This window comes from Lagopus leucura, unplaced genomic scaffold (genome assembly GCF_019238085.1).
Source record: "Lagopus leucura isolate 7727_CA_CO unplaced genomic scaffold, USGS_WTPT01 Super-Scaffold_100037, whole genome shotgun sequence".
Taxonomy (NCBI): Eukaryota; Metazoa; Chordata; class Aves; order Galliformes; family Phasianidae; genus Lagopus; species Lagopus leucura.
Window position 1 is genome coordinate 3962517 of NW_024962286.1, and position 19205 is coordinate 3981721.

The 19205-nt window shown below is 46.9% G+C and overlaps 1 protein-coding gene across 3 annotated transcripts; it reads right to left on the reverse strand.

The window, feature by feature from the left end:
* Positions 1-993: 993 nt before the first annotated feature.
* Positions 994-17650, reverse strand: C1QTNF12 (C1q and TNF related 12). 3 transcript variants are annotated; one of them, XM_042883436.1, is made up of 10 exons: positions 17614-17650; positions 17120-17404; positions 16138-16397; positions 10103-10222; positions 9306-9417; positions 8713-8894; positions 5400-5508; positions 5074-5164; positions 2703-2781; positions 994-2398 (listed from the first exon to the last, which is right to left on the reverse strand). In XM_042883436.1, the coding sequence occupies exons 3-10, from the start codon at positions 16306-16308 to the stop codon at positions 2300-2302; spliced, it is 963 nt and encodes a 320-aa protein (XP_042739370.1). In that variant the 5' UTR covers positions 16309-16397; positions 17120-17404; positions 17614-17650; the 3' UTR covers positions 994-2299. The 3 variants fall into 3 exon arrangements, with proteins under 3 accessions (XP_042739370.1, XP_042739368.1, XP_042739369.1); XM_042883434.1 differs by having other exon boundaries at positions 16743-17404; XM_042883435.1 differs by lacking the exon at positions 17614-17650 and having other exon boundaries at positions 16743-17465.
* Between the last annotated feature and the right edge of the window lie 1555 nt (positions 17651-19205).

Sequence of the window (19205 nt, forward strand, 5' to 3'; positions counted from 1 at the left end):
AACATCTCAGTGGCCATATTCACTACGTGACTTTTTAGAATTTAATTTGTCTCTCTCAGATTTCTCCCTGTGCCTGCCACAAACTGCCATTCCCATTGGGTGAGATTAGCTCACTTGGCCATTAAACCACAGTCTCAAGCGCACGGGTTTTATTTTGTTACAAACAACTTGCTCATACTGAACTCAGTCCCTTCTGAGTCGTCGTATTTTCTTGGACTATAAATTTTATGGCTACAAACAGAGGAGCACTGAAACCTCACTTCTCACATCATTAATCAATCTCCTCAGCCTCCAAACAGCACAAAAGCCTTGCAGAGCATTGGTGTCACCCACAGCTCAGCCAGGAACCTTGTGCCCAGCTGAGTTCTGAGTTTGGTACACTTGCACCTGAACAGTGGAGGTCAGGCCCAGCTGATTCCTGGCTGTTTCAACCCATCCTGCCCATCGTGCTGCTGGAGGAACAGCCTCACGCTTGCACCGATGGCTGCATCTCCATGAGTCAAGAGAACTGCAGCCTGTATGGAATCACAAAGGTTGGAAAAGACCACTAGGATCCCCACGTCCAACATCAACCCATCCCCACCATGCCCACTGGGCACCTCCCTCCATGCCTGGTAGCATCCAGAGCTAAAATATTCTTAACAAGGCGATGTTTTCCAACTAATAAGGTTGAAAAAGACTTCTAATATCACAAAGTCCAACCATCAACTCATCAACCAGAGGCAGAACAGGTAGAAATAAAGACACAACAATTCATCTGCTATTGAGATCACAGGAATAAAACACAACAAACAGGAAAAAAAAAAAAAAAAAAAAAAAAAAGTCGCAAATCCCAAAGCAAAATCTTACAATTTCTTTTTTTTTTTTTTTTAGTTCTACAACAAAATAAATATTTTACCTCTGATTTACCAACAGTGAGACTTGGTTCAAAAAACCCATAGGTAACGACATAAAACTGAATGCAACAACACCTGGAGATTCTGCTGCTGCAAGTCGTGCACAAAATAGCCCAATTTATTACAAATATTCACGCAGTAGAAGTACAGTATAGTAATACATACTGGGATACAGGCCATGTGCCCTGACTACACCTACCCCACCGAAACCCAACATCAACAGCCAATCCTCGCTGGTAGGGTTTAATGATCTTCATGTGAGTTGCACACTGTGAAGCCCCAACATTCACTGCTGGCTCATTTTTTCACGCCTTCTGCTGTCCCCAGCAGTCTTGGTTCTCATTTTATGAAGGTGTTGTAATGGATCATGGAAAAATCGAAACATCAAATGAGGGATATCTTCCATTCAAGAAAAGTATCTGGACTCCACGTGGGGCCCCGCTGCCATCTATTTATGAAACTGCCGATCAGCCATTTCCTTAATTAAGTTGCATCATTAAAAGGCCAAGTGTCTGTTGAAGGGAAAAGCCCAATGAAATGACAACACCCACAGCCAGCAAAACACATCAGACAGATCTACAAATGGATAAATGACACCTGAGAGGATGCTGTGTAAGTGATGCAGTCCAGAGCCAAATATATATCTTACTAAAACATAAGAACATAACTGAGGGAGTTCGTGCCAGAACTGGTGCCGTTGGCCTCACGTTTTCATGAAAATAAAACTGTGCAGGCAGCGAGGTATTTGGCTTCCTCAGTAAGAGCAGAGAAACATACTTAGATTGAGGGAACCACCGTTAAACGGTTCAACCCTTGGATTCCCATCTTTGAAAGCAGGCACTGCTTGAGAATTCGACATGCTGCTTGTCAAACGTATCTAAGTTTGAACACGAGGGCCCTGCACCATTGACAACTGTGTGAAAAACAGTTTTGCTGGCAAATTCTTGTCTCCTTCCTCCACAACACATGGAACGCAGTCACTACTTTACTTCCCATCTCAATCCTTCATTTACAAACTTAAAACACCCCGCAGTCAGTCCCAAAGACATGCTGATTACAGGTGTAATCATGTGAAATAAAGTTACAGCAAATGCCAGATCTCAGTGTGCTGTTCGGTGCACATCTGGTGAAGCACATATTAAATATTACAGAGTCTGTTTCTGAGTTATAAAAGTGTATTTCTTTTTTTTATAAGGTGAATGAACTGGTGTGGACCTTGAGAAGCAGTAGCCTCTGAAAGCAAGCTGAAGAATCTGCAAAAGGAAAGGCTCTTTGCTTGTTTAAAAAGACGCCAGCAGTTACATGAAGCAGTCGTCAAGAGACAAAGTAAAGGTTTCTTCAGTCAAATATATGCTGTAAGGCTGTGATTCGTGTTCTTCCCTGCTGCAGTGCTGCAGATGATGCTACGCGCCCATTAACATGCCCATGAAATCGGATCCATTCTGAATGGTGATGGGAGCTCCAGCACTGTTGTCCACAAAGATGGAGGTGTACTGGCCAGCCTGCAGAGTGAGCAAGAAGGAAAGGAAAAGTCATAGAATCGTAAAGGTCAGAAAAGACTGCTGAGATCATCCAGTCCAACCCCAGCCCACCCCCACCGTGCCCACTGACCGTGTTCCTCAATGCCACCAATAGCCACCACCTTCCCTGCCACCAATTCTCTACAGCCACCCTGGGGATGTCATTTAGCTTCAATTAACCTAATTGAGAAGGTTAATAACTTTCCCACCTCCTGGTGAGAATTCAGACTTAGCAGTAAATAACTCCAGACTGACCATAAATGATTCCCAGCCTGCAGAGCCCTACCTGCAGCTGCAGCAAGCCATGCACGTAGACAGTGAAGATCTTGCTGTTACTTTCCAAACCAGCAATGACTTCCAAAGACCTAAACAGTAGCAAAAGAACAATAAACCTTGAGGCAATCACAACAACTGGCCATCACGAGTAATTTATACTGTTGATATTCTGCAAAGAGCTCGCTGTATGCACTCTGCCAATAACAGTGTATTTTCAAGGTATGAAAGGCCAATTCTGCCATAAAAATACACGCAGACAGCCTACACAAGAACGAACATACTCTGCAGCCGAAAGCTGTTTTGGGAGGACATCTGGATCAGGCATCATATAAAATTAAAAATAAAAAACAAAGGTCTTCAGATTAAGCCTTGAGGTAGAGCTCCAGATCCCCCCCTCGGTCCCTTCTGTAGTACCAGTCCCCTTCTAGTGCCATGATGCCCAAATAGCCATCACGTTCCTCACAGCAGCAAGATGTAGGACAGCTGCTCCTCATGTCATCCTCTGTGAATGAAGAACCACTCCTTGTGCGGGACTCAGGATGGAAGGACGTGCCTGAGACAGTAACTCATCCATGCGAGCTGAGTTCCAAAGCAATGGGAAAGCACAGAGCTCCATGACTGGCTGGCTTTTCTGAAATCTACCTAGCCACTGCGAGCAGATCCAGTTGTTTTTCCAAGCCAACCAACCCCTTCCCTCCCTTTTTTTCCATGAAGGGGTGGAGACGAAACCTAGCAAGTGCAAACGTGCTGCTTCCATCCCCCTTGCAAGGAAATAATGTGCACAAAAGGTAAGGGCAATTTGGCCCAGAGAGAGCAAGCCACTTGGCACCACCTTGATTGAAGAGCTCAGTCTGTGTGTCATATCCTGCCAAAGCCTCACTTGGGTGGGAACTTCCCACCATTAATCTCTTCTACTCCAACTGTCTCTGTGCTTTTCAGTTTCCATTTCTCTCACCCGAAAGCCCTCAAGGCTCTTTCAGCTCCCTAAAATGAATGACTGCATACGTAGACATCCCCAGGAAATTCCACAAACATGGGTAGCAGCTCGGCTCATGCCAGCAGAATGTCTATCCAGACAGGTTCCCATCCCTCCACCCATCTTCCTTCCATCCCACCGACCAGTCACACTCTCACCCACTGCAGAAGAGAAATGCCTTTCACAGAGCCAGCGCTCACCTCACTTTATAGACTCACGGAATGACAAAGGTTAGAAAAGATCTCTAAGATCCCCAAGCCCAACCCACCCCCACCGTGCCCCCTACCCACGTCCCTCATTGCCACATCTCCACGCTGAACACCTCTGGGGATGGGGACCCCCCCCCACCTCCCTGGGCAGCTGTGCCAAAGCATCACTGCTCTTTCTGATCCATACAGGAGCTTCCTATTCATTAATTCTTGTGCCTGCATTTACCACAACAAGGAAGCTTTCCCAAAATCACTGAGTGCCAACAGGCAGCCCGGATTGCAAGCTCAGACCAAGGTCCGTTCTTAACACGATCTGAAGGGCTTCTCACGAGTGCAAGACTGCAACCAGTCTGACACCGCTTCAACTAAGTGCTGCAACCATAAAAGACTGTTACAGAACAGTCTACAGGGCTGAAGAGGTGCCAGTTGCTTCAGTCAACAAGCTCCTTTACTTCCCACCAGGTCAGTGGGCACACAGCTAGCTACCCCAGTTACTAATGAGTACTCCAACACCAATCAAGTCTTTTCCACAGGCGAATGAAACCTATGAGAGCTGGTATTTATTTTCTGAGGCTTCATGTCAAATTAATCCTCCCATAAAGGCTCTAAAACTGATAGGGCTGTGGAGGGTCAGCCCTATTTACTGCACTCCAAGTCACAGAGGAAAGGTGAGGCTGAAGCAGCCAGCCCAGCAGCAAATTTATAGTTTAGTTGGCTTCAAGCTGTACCATAAGTCATTTTACGGATATATTTTGGTGGTGCTGGTACAAGGGCTGCACTTGAAGAGCTGCAGGCAGGGCAGAGCAGATCCGCACAGCCCTATAAGGGCCATTTTCCCCAAATCCAGCCACAACCAGAGACAGCGGCCACTCAACCCAAGCAGCACTGCCCTCTGCTGGGTGCATTTCAGCCCAGCCCATGGGTTCTCAGCCTCCTCTCTCGAAGCAACACATGCCAAACTCATCCTGAGCAAGCTGACCTTCCAATACAGGGCATTTACGTGCTACAGCTGAAAGGATGATATGTTCTGTCAACACACACAGTATTTATTCATCTATTTAGAGTACTTGACACCATCCACTGAAACATTACAAATCAGGAGGGGAAAAAAAAGCACAAAGCCCAAGGGCCAGCTGGAATCCATCTATTCAGAAAAGTTCTATGCGTATTTATGGTTTAAAATTGCAGTCACTCACGTGTATCGGTGGCACAGAGATTCAATGCAGATCAACACTCGCACGTTATCTCTGGCCCGGAGCTGGACTTTGCTCTTCAACTCACTGTGATCTGTGGAAAGCAGTGAAATAAACACAACCATCCATAACACTTGCTGGCGTTTGGTTCAAAAGGCACAGCAATATTGTGGCTCCTTAGGAAATCCCAAACCATTTAGGAGATGGTACCAAAAGGAGAGCTTGCTGCAGAGGGCTGCCATCAGACGTTCTTCACATCAGACAGGACGCACCAGAGACCCAGAGGCCACCAGGTCTCCCTCCAGCACCTCTCAGTTTTTAGCACTCACCGATGTGGACGTTGGCTGAGAACTGGTAGATGCCAGACACGGGTGCTGTGAAACGTCCCGTTGCCAGGTTCAGCCCCGTCCCCCGGAGAAAAGCTCCTTTGGCCAAAGGCTGCAAAATAAGCAAAGCAGATCTTGAACAAGGCCCCGTGGGCCGCAGCGATTTCGTCTACCCATGAAAAAGGAGCACTTGACACGCGTTGGAACAGGGCTCAAAAATTTGCCAGGCTGCTGCCATTTTTCCCCTGATTTTCCCTTCCAGATGAGCTGCCCCTCAGCACCGGATGCCCACCAAAGGCAATCAGTATGAGATCTGAAGGTACCTTTTTCTCACTGCCCAACTCTTCTAACTTAACGCAGCACAGTGGTTGGAATTAAACCTTTGAGGCTCCATCCAACCCAGCCATTCTATGACTCCAGGGACTTTGCCCAAAACTTAGGCCTTTAACAGCAGTTCTATTTGCATATCTCAGACCATGCTCACTGCATCTGTATGCTCTGCTGGTCCTGCTGTCTCCAATGAACCACACCACTCTCCATTATATGAGTCATGAGATCCCTTCTAGTACTACCCAAAAACTCCTAGATGGGGCCAAGCAGCCCCCCCAAGCCTAAAAATCTGGACTCTCATACACAGCTTTTGCAATGCAAGGGCAGAGGAAACAATCATATGAGTCTCCAGAGGTCTTCAACACCATTTCTTGTAGAAGTCAGACAGCTCTGATGCTATTAAGGACAACTGTTTGGATTCTTACAGATTCCACATTTAATTTCCAGCCTCAGATTCCACAGGATAGGCAAAAGCCTAGGGAAACAGCATGCAGATTCTCCTCTCGCAAGGGAGCAGTCTTAAGTCAAACTCACAGCAGATTATCCGACTTAGACTAAAATAAACTCCACAAGAAATGTTTATTGTTAGTTTTGGCCTGTCCAGTGTGAGTTCGGTTAGAGCTGGGGAGAAGCAGGAGGGGCTTCTATGGGCCAAGAAAGCACATTAGCCAGACTCTGCTTCCACCACAAGGGCATTCTGTGCAGTGTAAATGCAATCCCATGAATGCTGCCTGGAGGGATTTGCCCTGCATTGGCCCCGAGGAACAGAAGAACACAAAAAAGGAACTCATTTTCTCTCTGCATATACGTAGACAATCTAACAGCTAACCTCACAGCAAAGACTACGTGATGAGATTGCTGCCATTCTTATGCTATCACTGTGCTGTCATTTTTGGTAATGCTATGTTTGATTTACAGCAAGATCCAAGCCCCCTGTGTGCAAAACTGCATTGTTAATTCATTCCTTTCCTGTTACAGCTATTAGAGGAATCAGCAACCAAATTCCAAAACCACTGGATGGGCATGGAAGGCAATTGTAGGCACCAGTAAATTATCACTGATAAAACATTCCTGTTTCTTCACGCCTTCTGTGGCTTTGTTATTCTTCTGCTCATAGAAATAGACAGTGCAAAGGGCTGGTTCTGAGAAGGGAGAGGTTTCTCTGGGCAAAAATATTCCATTAAACTCCATGCCAATTAGAGTTCCCTGTTGTATATGCTGAGAAACTACTTGTGCACCAGTTATTTCAATAAGCAAACCCAAAGCAAACAAACAAGTTAGCATCCAGTCATGCTCTACAGACCAAGACCAGCTTCTCTTCCTCAGTCCATCTCTTCTCCCCATGTCTCTCTCATATACTCCATATCTTATTTCCTAGTTGAAGACAGGAACCACGCACAAGGAACTGAGATGTGAGCTTAGCTTATCAGTGATAAAGGCTGTGAAAAGTAATGCATTGACTTTTGTTATTACGGTTAACCCAGCTGGTACAGCAACCACAGGTAGGTAGAGATGTGCAGGAAGGCTATATCACTTTTAATTCCAAATGTGAAGGAAATAATGAGACTGAGGGGAAGAGAGGGATGGAAAACTCTCAGGGTGAGAAAAATGCCGTGCTATCTGAATAACCCAAGGTCAGAGCAACACAACACCCTAATGACAAAGAATAGGAGTGCAAAGAGCAGGACTGCTGGTCCCTCTCTCAGTGTTCTTTCCCACTTAGAATGCCTTGGGTAAGTTCCAAAGAGTTAGATTGAGTCTCTGTCATCTCACTGGGAAGTATCACACCGTTGGCTTCTTCGCACTGTTAAACCAACAGGGTGGAGGGAGGGGAATTCTCTCCTCTTGGACTGTCGAAAGACAATGTTTTCATCTTTGCAGGAGCAACCACCGTCTCCCTCCCCGTTGAATTCCCCTATATCAGAACACAAGCTAAAACCAGATACTTCTTGTCCCAGAGCTGAAATGAAAGGCTGGCATCCAGAGCCCTGCCAGCCCTCCCACATCAGCTTCAGGGCCAGAAGCAATTAGAAAGGAGCTAGGCATACGATAACAAAGCATGGGAAGTGTCAGCCTACGCACTGATTGCTGAGATGTCTTTATTCACATTTTCCCTCCTAATTAATGAGGCAGCAGATCTCTCTAGCCCTGCCCACACTTCAAGTACAATCTTGCCTCTGTGCCAGCACCCACAGTGCTGTCAAACCAGGCTTCCACAAGAGTATTTGGGAAAGATCCAGGAAAGCACCCTGAGCAAAAACCTCTGCCTTCAGTCCTGCTGCTGTGAGAAGTCCCAGCAGCAAAACCATTCCATAAGAAAGGATCTGCTGGACAGGATTCTTCAGAGATGAGGCAGTGCAGTGGGGAAGTAAGCTTACTTAGTACAAAGACAGGTTTTAGCTATTACTTTGACATTTGTTAGTCTTCTGTAAAACAGTATGTAAAGAATTTTAGCACTGAGACTGAATCATATGACAACAGGATGCCCCTTACTTTGGGCTCACATATCTATCACCAGAGACTGCTCTGTGCTTCTGACTCTACGTCTGAAGGCCACTCTGGAGTAAAACAAGGTTTGCAATGAAAAAAAACCAAACAGATCCCTCAGATCAATGTCAGATGTGGACAAGTCTTTATCATTAACCAAAATAGAAGCTGACTGTTGTTTAGAGCTGCAGGACAGCCATCTCCTGCACAGACTGCTAGAACTTCAGTAGGAACTGTCATGAGATACAGCTGGGCTACAAGAGAAGAAGAAAGCCTTGAGTTTGTTTGGACTTAAAGCTAACTGTGCATCCTACTGCAGTTGAGCTTTAGGGCTGTAATCACCACATGAGATCCAACTTCTCAGTTACAAACAAGGCAATGCTAATGGTCGTGGCATCCAGTCTTCCCTTTCAGGAAACACCTGGCAGCCCTGCAGACCAGCTCATCTACACACAGCGGCTGTTGTGTTGCACAGGTTCAGTCTGATATCTCTTCTCACCGACTGGAAGTTCTGAAGCTCAACCAGGGTCTTTTTATCTACGACAACTTGTCCTTTTAGCTTGCAGTGGAACGCCTCCTCTACACGTCGGTAGGGTGAAACTTCCTCCAAGGAGAGCAGGAGTGGAGGCAGCTGGCTGGGATGTGCTGAAATTGCCAAGGATGCCCGACGCTCAATGGCTTCTGAGGAGACAGAAAGTACAGGAAAAAGAAAAAAGGCTTCGTTTAAGAGCTTGGTCTATGAAGCCATCAGCTGTGTGGTTAGACTCGTCCACACTCAACTCTTCAAACTGAACTGAACCATGGAATCATCCAGGTTGGAAAAGACCTCTAAGATCCCCAAAAGTCCAACCCCAACCCATCCCCATCGTTCCCACTGACCATGTCCCACAGTGCCACATCTGCACAGTTCTGGAACACCCCCATGGATGGGGACTTGACCACTTCCTTGGGTAAACTGAGCAGCGCTGAGGAAATATTTTCCCAAATTTCTGATCGTCAGCTAGAGCTAAACATTTGCAAAACCAATTCTTTGTTTGCCACGGTGCTTACCAAAAGAAACAAATCACAAAAGCACAAACCAAAAGTCTTTACCTTTTAATATCTCCTTAAACTCCTGCAGCAGGACTTCCCGGGTGACTTCAGCACCAGGTGCTCCTGGGGGACCCTGGGGACCAGGAGGCCCTGGAGGCCCAACAAGACCACGCTAAGGAAGGAACCAAAGGAAAACACAAGAATTAGAATCAGGCCATTGCATATGACCAGAGTTCTCCCAGCCATGAGCCAAGAAAGCTACACAGAGCTAGAAGCTGGTAATAGGAACACAAATCAGTGCTGTTTCCATGTGTATCATTCCCTTGGAGTTTCATCAGTGCATGAAAGCACTCCTGCTATCAGCCCATTGAAAGGTAAAAGGAAGGCATTAAAAACATATTCAGTATTTGACTCAGCAGGAGATGAAAAGTACACACAGATGAGCAGTAATTCATTAAATTGCAATAAATTATTTTTTTGGTTAGCATGTCCTTGGTTAGTATATCCTTTAAGACATTTGCACTTCATCTAGTGGAAGAAAAATGCTAATTTTATTTCTACTGAGCAGAAAATAAAAGAGAAAGGCTCAGCCCAAGAAACAGCTGGTTCAAACCAAAGTGAGCACTGACAGCAGAGTTCACACACACTCATCTTACAAAGCATAGAGCGCACTTACCGCCTCAAGCTTCTCCAAAATACCATGGGAAAACTTAAAGAGGAAAACAAAGCCAAAAAAAAGGAAACACAGCACTCTGAGGAAGAGCAAAAGCTGGAGCACACAGAACACCTTGAGTAACAGCAGTGGGAAGGGAAGACACGGTGCACGTTTGTTAGCTGATGGCAGTGCAGGGACCTACTAATTTCTTGTCTTTGCCTTTGCATTTCCTTTTAGAGGTGTTGCCATCATCTGGGCGGTGGACAAAGGAGATCCAGGTCCGTCGTGGGTCTGTGATACGAGGGTCTGGAGATTCGAGGATCTGGAGAGAAACGAGAGCAAACACAGATGCAATTGGGCCGAATTGGGTCTCTTTGGCCAATTCAGGAACTCTGAGAATGGGAAGTATCCAGACCAGACAGATATCTGCCACCTAAGCAAACCTCTGATCCAAACATACTGCATTTGAGAGGACATCAGGTTCAGGGTCTACTGTAAAATTCCATTTTACCCCACTTCTGGAGCAAATAATTCCATCTGGATTCTCCATTACCGCGTCACTTTTTGTCATCGCTTACAGAAGCATCACAAACAATTTTGCAAAATTTAGGATAGAAACACCAAGAGAAGCTCGTTTTGAGGAGAAAAGACCACAATTTGTATGATCTGCCTCCAAAAATCCATGCAGAGTAAGTAGTGTTGGAGTTAAATCTGAGCAGCCTGCTGGAGCTCCAGTGGGAGGATATACAGAATGTTGGTGCTTCAGAGCTGAGCCAGGAGAGCTCCCTCCCGGCTCTAAGCCAAGGCAAGGAGATTCCCATTCTGCCACATTGATTCCCAACCATTCTGCCATATTGATCATGCATTCCCCACTGTAATTTATCAGAGTTATGGTTAAACAGTCTCCCTCGCACGCTTAAATTTAGCGTGCATCTCAAACAAGCAGAACGAGCTATTGATACCCATCTTGTTCATTATTTCTGTACCCAAATTAGTTCCCAACAGATTTTCTATGTTTGTAACAACATTTATAGCCAGCTGGTGATTGCACATTTTGTTAAGGGTACCAGCGAGTTCTTCCACCTGAATTATTTATCCTTTGCCATTTGCACTTACAGCACACATGGCTTTTTCAATTATTTTCCAAATTTCCATTTGAAATTAATGTTTAGGGTTTTGTTTTGTTTTGTTTTGTTTTCTTCCCAGTGCCTGGGACTGCTGGGTGTGTGGTAACACTGCAGTGCAGCTCACACAGGAGAAGGAAGCAGCTCATTAGTAGCATCGCCCATCTCAGCCAGGATGCAGTGTGCATTCCTACAGAGCCCTAACAGCCAGGAATGGAACAGCTGCCTTGCAAAGAGAAGGAAAATCAAATCAGTTCACTCATCCTAAAGGGCTGGCTCACGTGGCAGGAGCTCAGAAGCACAACCTTCAGAACAAAGCAAACCAGAGTTTTAGGAACAGAGATGCAGCTTCTGACAGCAGATGTGTATGGGTATATCCATATATCTCAGGTTTTCTCCAGGCTACAACCCAGGCACCAACCCCCTGCCTGCTGCAAATGGGGAAACGTGCCAGCTAGAAGGCAGCAGCCCTGAGCAGCCTCTGACCATTAGCTGTGAGGACAGACTGATGTCCTCAGCCTTGCTGAAGCTCCAGCCGTGAAGAAACAGCCCGAAGCAGACATCTTCTTTTGGAGGAAAAAAGAAAGGCAGAAAAAATAAAGGGAAAACATCTGAAATCTGTGGGTGGGGGGGGGGGCGGCCCGGCCCAAAGGAGAAGAAAAATCAGGGGAAAAAAGAAGGGGGGAAAACAGAGGGGAGAAGGGAAGGAAATCAGCACACTGCCAGTGGCCCCCTAAATTGCAAACCCCTCCAGAAGACAGCCACGGCACTCCCCAGTTTCTCCTTCACAAGGATGACTGACAGTTAAAATCAATGTTCCATCCTTGTGGTATTATTATTTAATTACTACGGCATGCATGAGCAATCCCAGCAATAAGCATGCAAGCCTCTATTTTTCTTGGCAGCGGCCGCCTGCAGCAGCCAGAGACCTCGCAGCCAACTCAGGTATCAGTCAGGGCTGGGAACAGCCCTGGAATCCCAGCAGAGGGAACCTGTCCCTCCTGGGCTGCTGTTTGCAGAGCAAAGCTTGCAGGAGTCCAGAGGAATTCTCCTGGTAATGCAGCGGAATCAGCTTAGCCCTTATCGCTTCAAGCAGCGCCTCTAAAAACAACTGAAGCGCTGCCAGCGATTCTTAATCAACTTTCAATCAGCTCTTTTAACATAGCTTTGGAATACAACAGCAGTGATCGTTTTGGAGCAATCGTGTGACCCAGCAGGAGCTCAGCAGCCTCACTTGTAACAGAAGAGCAGCTGAGCTGTCATTGGGGCTGCGGTGCACAGCCACAACCTGTGGTTCTTTCTGGCTCTGACTCCCAGGACAGCATGCACTGCCACAGCATGGAAGGCTGAACCTACAGCCCAGGAGTGGAGATCCTGAGAAATATCTGACCTATGTCTGAACTTTCCTAAAATTCAGGGATGGTGGGATCCGGTCTGCATCTCTGCTGAAGACCAAAGTGAAATGGGCTGAAGTCATTTTTAGGATGAATACAAGGAAACACTACGAGCAAGACGTACATCCATCCTTATGTCCATACATCCAAAAGCATCTCCAAGAGTTCTCAGGCACACCTCGGCATTTCTCAGGGTGGAAAAGGATGGAAAAGAAGCAAGGGAAGGTTGCAGCTCTGTGAGGACAGCACTCTTCCCATTGTAGTGAGTCAGAGGTGGTCTCCAAGGATATACACCCAACCATTCTGGCCTATGGTCTACACACCTGAAGTCACTGGAAGTTTTGCTCAAAGAGTTACCAATATATTTGCCCATCTGGGATGGAATTCCAGTTACCAATTCTTTGCTAATTAAGCAGCTGCCAGAAATACAGTGTCCTGACTTGGCATTTCAGTTGTGCTAATCCATAAATGTACAAGTTGTTACGTCCAATAGACACCAACAAGAGCATCGTCAGCTTCAATACGGAACGGTCAGCCAACGATTGCCTCCACAAGTCTGTTTTATTTGGACCTGGTTAAAAGTGACAAATCCCACTTTTAAGCACGAAAAACCCCGTGTTGGCCACTGCTAAGTCACGGCTGTGCACACCCCTGGTTATTAATGAGATGTAAAACCAAGGTCCTCACCACTTGTGGTTTTCACAGATCTCCCAAGAACTTTCCTGAGAGCAGAAGCGTTAGGTTTGACACCTCAACCAAATCCCAATTGGGCTATCTACATTCCCGCTGTGTTCTGTGATTAAAACAAAAATTTCATCTTTATTTCTCTCAATGGCCATCTCACAAAGCTCCTCCTCTCCCCTTAAACACATCACTCCACGTTGAATGCAATGAATCCAATGGAGCAGCTCTTGGGAGCGTGACTGTTGGAATTACTACAGGTGGTAGAGAACTCTTCCCTTTGCTTTGGAGTGCCTCAGAATGGTGCTTTCAGAGGAAATAATATCTTTGTCCACATAGTGGGTGACTAAGCTAAAAAACATCCCATCATCAGAAATCCCATTGAAGGTAAAACCCCGTTGACCTCAAATCATCCCTGTAATTTCATGGGGTTGGCTGCTTTGCACATCCCCAAGCATGGAGATCCAACAGCCTTTCTGTTCACCCTTTTCCAGAGTTTGATCGCTCTCACGGTAAAGATGGATATTTTTTCTTACATTTAAGTGGAATTTCTGTATTTCAGTTTGTACTCAATGGCTCTCCTCCTTCCAGCGAGCGCTCACTCCGTCTCCTTTATCCCCTCTACTCAGGCACGGATGCACTCAGCTCTGTTCATACTCAGCACATTACCTGGATGCTCCTCCAGGCAACGCTTAGCCCAGCACCACGAACCAAACCCCAACTGTGAAAACTGTCCAGACAGCTCTGGGTGCTCCTGATAAAATCCTGTGACAGTTGGACACACACCAGGCAGCTTGCAAAAGGCTGCCTCTGTCCTCAGAGGGCACTCAATAACGCATGGTTTGGGCATGCAACTGAGCACTTTGACCTTGGGAAGGACCACTTTCAAAGCATACGAGATGGGTACCAAACAACGCAGCCTGATATCCCCCACTGGCCCAATATCCCCCAATGGATGAGATCCATACCTGGGAAAGGGAAGACAAGCCTGGCAAGTGGCAGCTGTGCTCAGCCACTCCCAGCCAAGCTGTGATGATACAGCCGAAGAAAACCTCTGTATCCATCCATCACACTGCGCTCTCTGCCCATCTGTGCCAGAGAGAAAACTGTCCCGTGCTCTGCGAGCACATCACACTGACAGCTATACAAAGATAAAAGCTGGATATATATATATTTTCAACATTCTTATTATTTCCCCTTGAACTATCGGTTTATCAGAGAACTGAGATTCCTGCCTGCCTCCTTCAGCACAGGTCTCACTGCATGGCTCATGCACTGATGGCGTTCAAGAGAATTTTCTCAGCTCTGTGTTTGAAAAGAATTCCCAAGACAAACCTGTTCCCAAACTGCTTAATTAGAAGGAAAACAAATCTACCTTTTTAACAGCACGAATGAAAATCGCCACTCATCTAATATTTCACTTCTGCTCCTGCTCTGACAAACCTACCAGTTGGCCACAGAGCCTTCCAAGGTAAACACAGCCTTAATTTTTACAGTTCACAGCCCAGAAAAAAGAAGTCTGTCTTTCCTGTTACGTAGCGCGGGGGAATAGGACGGTGCTGTTGTTCCTGTGCATCCCTTCACCAAGCAGAACTCACAGCAGCGCTGCCAGGGCTCAGGGACGCAGTCACCCACAACGTTCAGAAGCAATACTTGAGCTCTGGAGAGATTCCAAGCAGAAAACCACATTGCAGAAATGGGGAGTGTGTATCAAGCAGAGTTCACAGGCATTTACAGCAGACATTTGGGTTAGTCCCGTCCTTACGAAACAAAACCTGCCCGCGCCAAGCTCTGCAGCTCTCACCGTGCCAAACCTTTGCCATGGATATTTTAAAGCACAGCATTTCAACACAGAAACTACAGCTTCCAACCGATGTCTGTGTTAATGAACGCCCCTGAGTGGGTGCTGTGTTTCTTCCAGCAGTAACGTGTGACTCTGTCAGCATAAACCAGGACCGGTTCCTGCTTCTGCCATCAGAATATATTCTGCTTCTGGTCCAGTGTATTTCACCAGAAACAAAATTAATTCCAAAACAGGCTGGAATGCATTCGTATCAGATAGATATCTGCCTCCTGTGCAGAAGGAGAATGAAGCAGTTGTAGACAAAGTGGAAGAAAGCAATCGAATGTAAGCACCTTCAGAACACAGCACTTACACGAGCTGTCCCCACAAAGCCCTGCAACAGACAACAAAAACGAGCACTGCCTTCAGTACCCTAATGATCACTCCAAGTGCAGCAGCCAGCTTTTCTTATACACAGGACCGTTCCCAGACTTGCCCAACCTTAACCAATTACTTTCACAATAGCACTGAATGGGACGTTTAGAATGCCAGACCAATTGTTCCAACGTGCCCCCTCCTCCCTGCCCCAATTTTTGACAGGTTGTTCTTCAATCGCTATAGTGACTGCCATCCCTAATGCCTGTGATCAAAGTCCTGTTCCAGAGGTCACCAGGGACGTTTGTGTACGAGCATAGGGTGGTCAGGGGCAGCGTGACAGGAGACACTCCCTCCCATCTCAGTGTTGCAGCCTCCCATTCCACCCCACTCCTAACCCTAGGACCTGAACTCCCCTCCTACTCCCATGCATTCTGTGCAGACTTTCATCCTGATGGATGTCTCCGATTGACTCAGTGGAAACGGCATCCTGCAGCCTGGGCTGATCCCCCCAGCACTGAACTGCCACATCCTGCCCATCAGAAGCCACTGCCCCTCACAAAGCACACACAGCCTCACATTTCTCACTCGGGCACGAATCCTGAATCCTTTCCTGCCAGAGCCACAATCACCCCCAACACACACCAACGTGTTTCCCACCTGTGATTTTCAACCACGACTCCCCCCTGTGCAAAAGGGCAGTGCTGAGAAAGCTCAGGCATGCTCAGGTGTTGGAACTGCTAGGAAACAAATCATGCAAGGGGGAGAAAATTCTCTTTAAAAATCAAAGAGATTGGCAAGGCTGCTCCAGTGGAAAAGGAACCAGCATCACATTGCTGCCAAAATGAGTTCAACCAAGGACTGATAACGTACCACCTACCTTGGGATGCCCATGCAGCTCTTCGCTGTTGGATAGGGTGGCATTGAAAGGCTCTGTGTACTGACTGGGCTCTTTCTTCATCTTTCTCTCTTTCTTTGCTGCCATGACTCTGAAGAGGCAGAATTGGTGGCAAAGCAAAGTGGCCACAAACACCCAGGTGCAGCCCTTCATTTTGCAAAGGGAGTGGCCAAGTCAGGAAGGGCACTCTCCGAGCACAAAAACCTTCACCACCAATAAGAGGAATAGACACAGACTTCTCTCTAGAAAAATAACAATAATAATAAATACAGAGGTTAGAACTATTAAAGACAGTCCTCTGGGCTATGCAGTGCCAAACGAGCAGCATGCATGGACGTGCTGGTTGCTGGAGAGAACTGCGTTCAAGCAGGACACATGGAAACGGTACGGATAAACTTGTCTGAAAATCTGGCTTCACTCGAAGGCAGAGGTAAGTCCATTCAGGCTCCTGAAGCTTACATAAATACGAGGGGCCCTGGGAAGCCCTGCCACCCACCTTGCAGTGTTGCTCCCCCCTTCTGGCCCCCCCCCCCCTCCACACACACACACACACACACAATAAGTCTTCAGCCTCGATTAAAACGCACTTAGCTATGAAACCCAGAGAAGTCAGATTGCTCAGGGCAACGGTTGCTCAGGTCGGGGCTGCTGACACAAACTCATTAGGGGAGGCTGTTTGGTTGTTCCTCTTCAGGAGAAGATTTCACTTGCTGTCATTTAAGGCTCTGTGTTCATTGCAAAGCAGGCGTGAAGAGGTCCCATCCATCCTCACTCCAAGGACACCTCAGTGACAAGTCCTCATCCTGTCCTGGCAGGGAATTGGCCACTCAAGGTTGTTACGATCACCGCTCTTCTGCAGAGGCTGAGAGCATCCCTGCCAAGTGCTCAGCCTTCTAGGGACAAAGTCAGTTCCTCACAGATCATTCAGTCAAACCAGGGATAAATAAAGAAGCTGAGGGTGTACCTCGGTCCATGAGGAGCAGATAAAGTTTTTCCCAGGTTTAGCTTCTCTCTTCAGCTGGGTTTGTCTTCACTTTAATGAGATGATGAGCAGTGAGTCCTGATGGCAGCTTCAGGATGCAGAAACGTGTGCCTGGTGTCACACCCAGGAGGATTTCGGGTATCTCCAAGTGTTGATCACTGATGTTCCTCGCTGCTCCTTTCCCAGGCTGGAAACTGGCAAAGCCCTCCTCAGCTCTTGCTCTACCTCAGCAAATAAGCACTTCTTTCCTGAACGAGTTTCCATCAACTTGAAGGGGAAAGAAAAAAAAAAAAAAGAAAAAGGAGGAGGGATCACATTCTAATGAGCTGTCAAGCCTATTCTCTTCACATTCCTATTAGACTCACTGATAAGTGGAGCTGGCCTGTGTGCCAGGCAGATTCAAATCAGTGCCCACTCCCTGCTCCCTCCCCTCAGCCCTTCTCTGTTCCTCCCCTTCATTATCTCTGAGAAATCACCATTTTTCTGGGAAGCCTGGGGAGCTGCACATGGGTTTGTGGCAGTGCTCAAAAGCTGTGGCTTGGAATAGGCACTGAGCATTGCAGCATCAGATGCTCTGCCCTGTGCTGGGTGAGCTGCGCTCCACACACGTCCCCCCAAATCCCATGGGAGGATGGCTCAGTGGGGGCTTCCTGCTGTATCTACAGAACTGGGGGATGGGCATCTCATTAAAATGAACAGAAAACCAAAACCAAAACACATCTACAAACGTCTCATAAGGAAGGTATCTGGCCAAGCTGCTAAGCTTCACTAGTTGCTCGCCACTGAGAACAGCCTGATGCTCTCTGTAACACAGGGATGCACAAATTCATCTGAGCTTGTGTTTGTGTCATCCAAGAGCGACAAAATGCAATGTCAGGAAGCAGCAGGCTGGCTTTAAAACCTCCTTACCGTGCCTCCTGTCACCCAGGAGTACAGTAATCCAACAGTACAGCTCTTCATTGGATTTTAAGAGCCTCCCATCAGCTCTTCTGTCTCAGAGAAACTGAGGCATCAGCAATCTGAGGGCAAAAACCAAGAACTCTTCAGAAGAAAGAGGGGAGGGAAATGAAGCTTGGGACAGAGTGAGAGCCAGAACGGGTGCTGGAGAGAAGCTAAATAGTTAACAGCATCTCACCCCTCCCCCAAGCAGCTCACATTCCATCAAAACTACGTGGCAGACTTTATTTGTTAATAATATTTAACTTTCTTTGGCGCCTTCTCATACTTAAGCCTCTTTTTTCAGGTTAGTTGTAGACAAGCCATGAATTTGTAAAAGTGCACTTGATGACACATTAATAGGACAATCTGTCATATCGCAGCTAAACAGCCTGACAGATCCACACACCACGGCAAGAAATGACATTCAGAGCAGGAATGGGGTAATCGCTTCTTGGTCTGCTGGTGCTGTCTGTCTGCAACGTCCCCATTCTCATCCCAACAGCTCAGTGCCAAGGCTGTATGCTGAGCTTTGGGGCAGGAACAGGTCCTCAGTGCACTACAGCAAACTGCCCCTGTGGTTTTTTAGGGCTGCAACAAGAGTTGGTGCAGCCATTACCTCCCCTCCAACCTTACGTTCATTGCAGTGTTTGTACAACTGCACACCTTGCTGTGCTCAGAGCCCAGCTGCAACAGTTCCAAAGCACCTGAGCTTTGCCAGTGCCTGAACACCTAGAAGGGTGTGCAACCTCTGCTTGCAAAAGGTAATAGGAACGAGCTGCTTAAAAGTGCACCATTGAACTACTCCAATTACTGTTGCAAAGTACACCAACAATTCTGTATGAGGGGGGGATTCAAGCAGGGAAAACAGTGTAAGGAGCCACACATCAAGCCAAGTGTCATTTGTAAATGCTGCATGAACTGTGCATAAAGCTGGAAACTGAAAAGTCAGACAAGACACTTGTGACTACACCCCTCCATCCCCACTTACACAATCTGCCTTTTACTCACAGTAATCCCACATTTCCTAATTATGACAATACCCAAAAGGCAAAAAGCTGGGATTTTCTGTGTTGTCCAGTGTAGACATAAGGGATAACATCCAAGCCTTGCTGTGGAGATGAGGAGTTTT

Excerpts from the sequence above, each read along its gene's own strand:
- C1QTNF12 (XM_042883436.1), bottom strand. The coding sequence starts at position 16,308 with ATGAAGGGCTGCACCTGGGTGTTTGTGGCCACTTTGCTTTGCCACCAA. Across the intron at positions 10,223-16,137 it reads AGCTGCATGGGCATCCCAAG|ATCCTCGAATCTCCAGACCC; the intron begins GTAGGTGGTACG and ends GTTTCTCTCCAG. Across the intron at positions 9,418-10,102 it reads AAGGCAAAGACAAGAAATTA|CGTGGTCTTGTTGGGCCTCC; the intron begins GTAGGTCCCTGC and ends TTCCTTCCTTAG.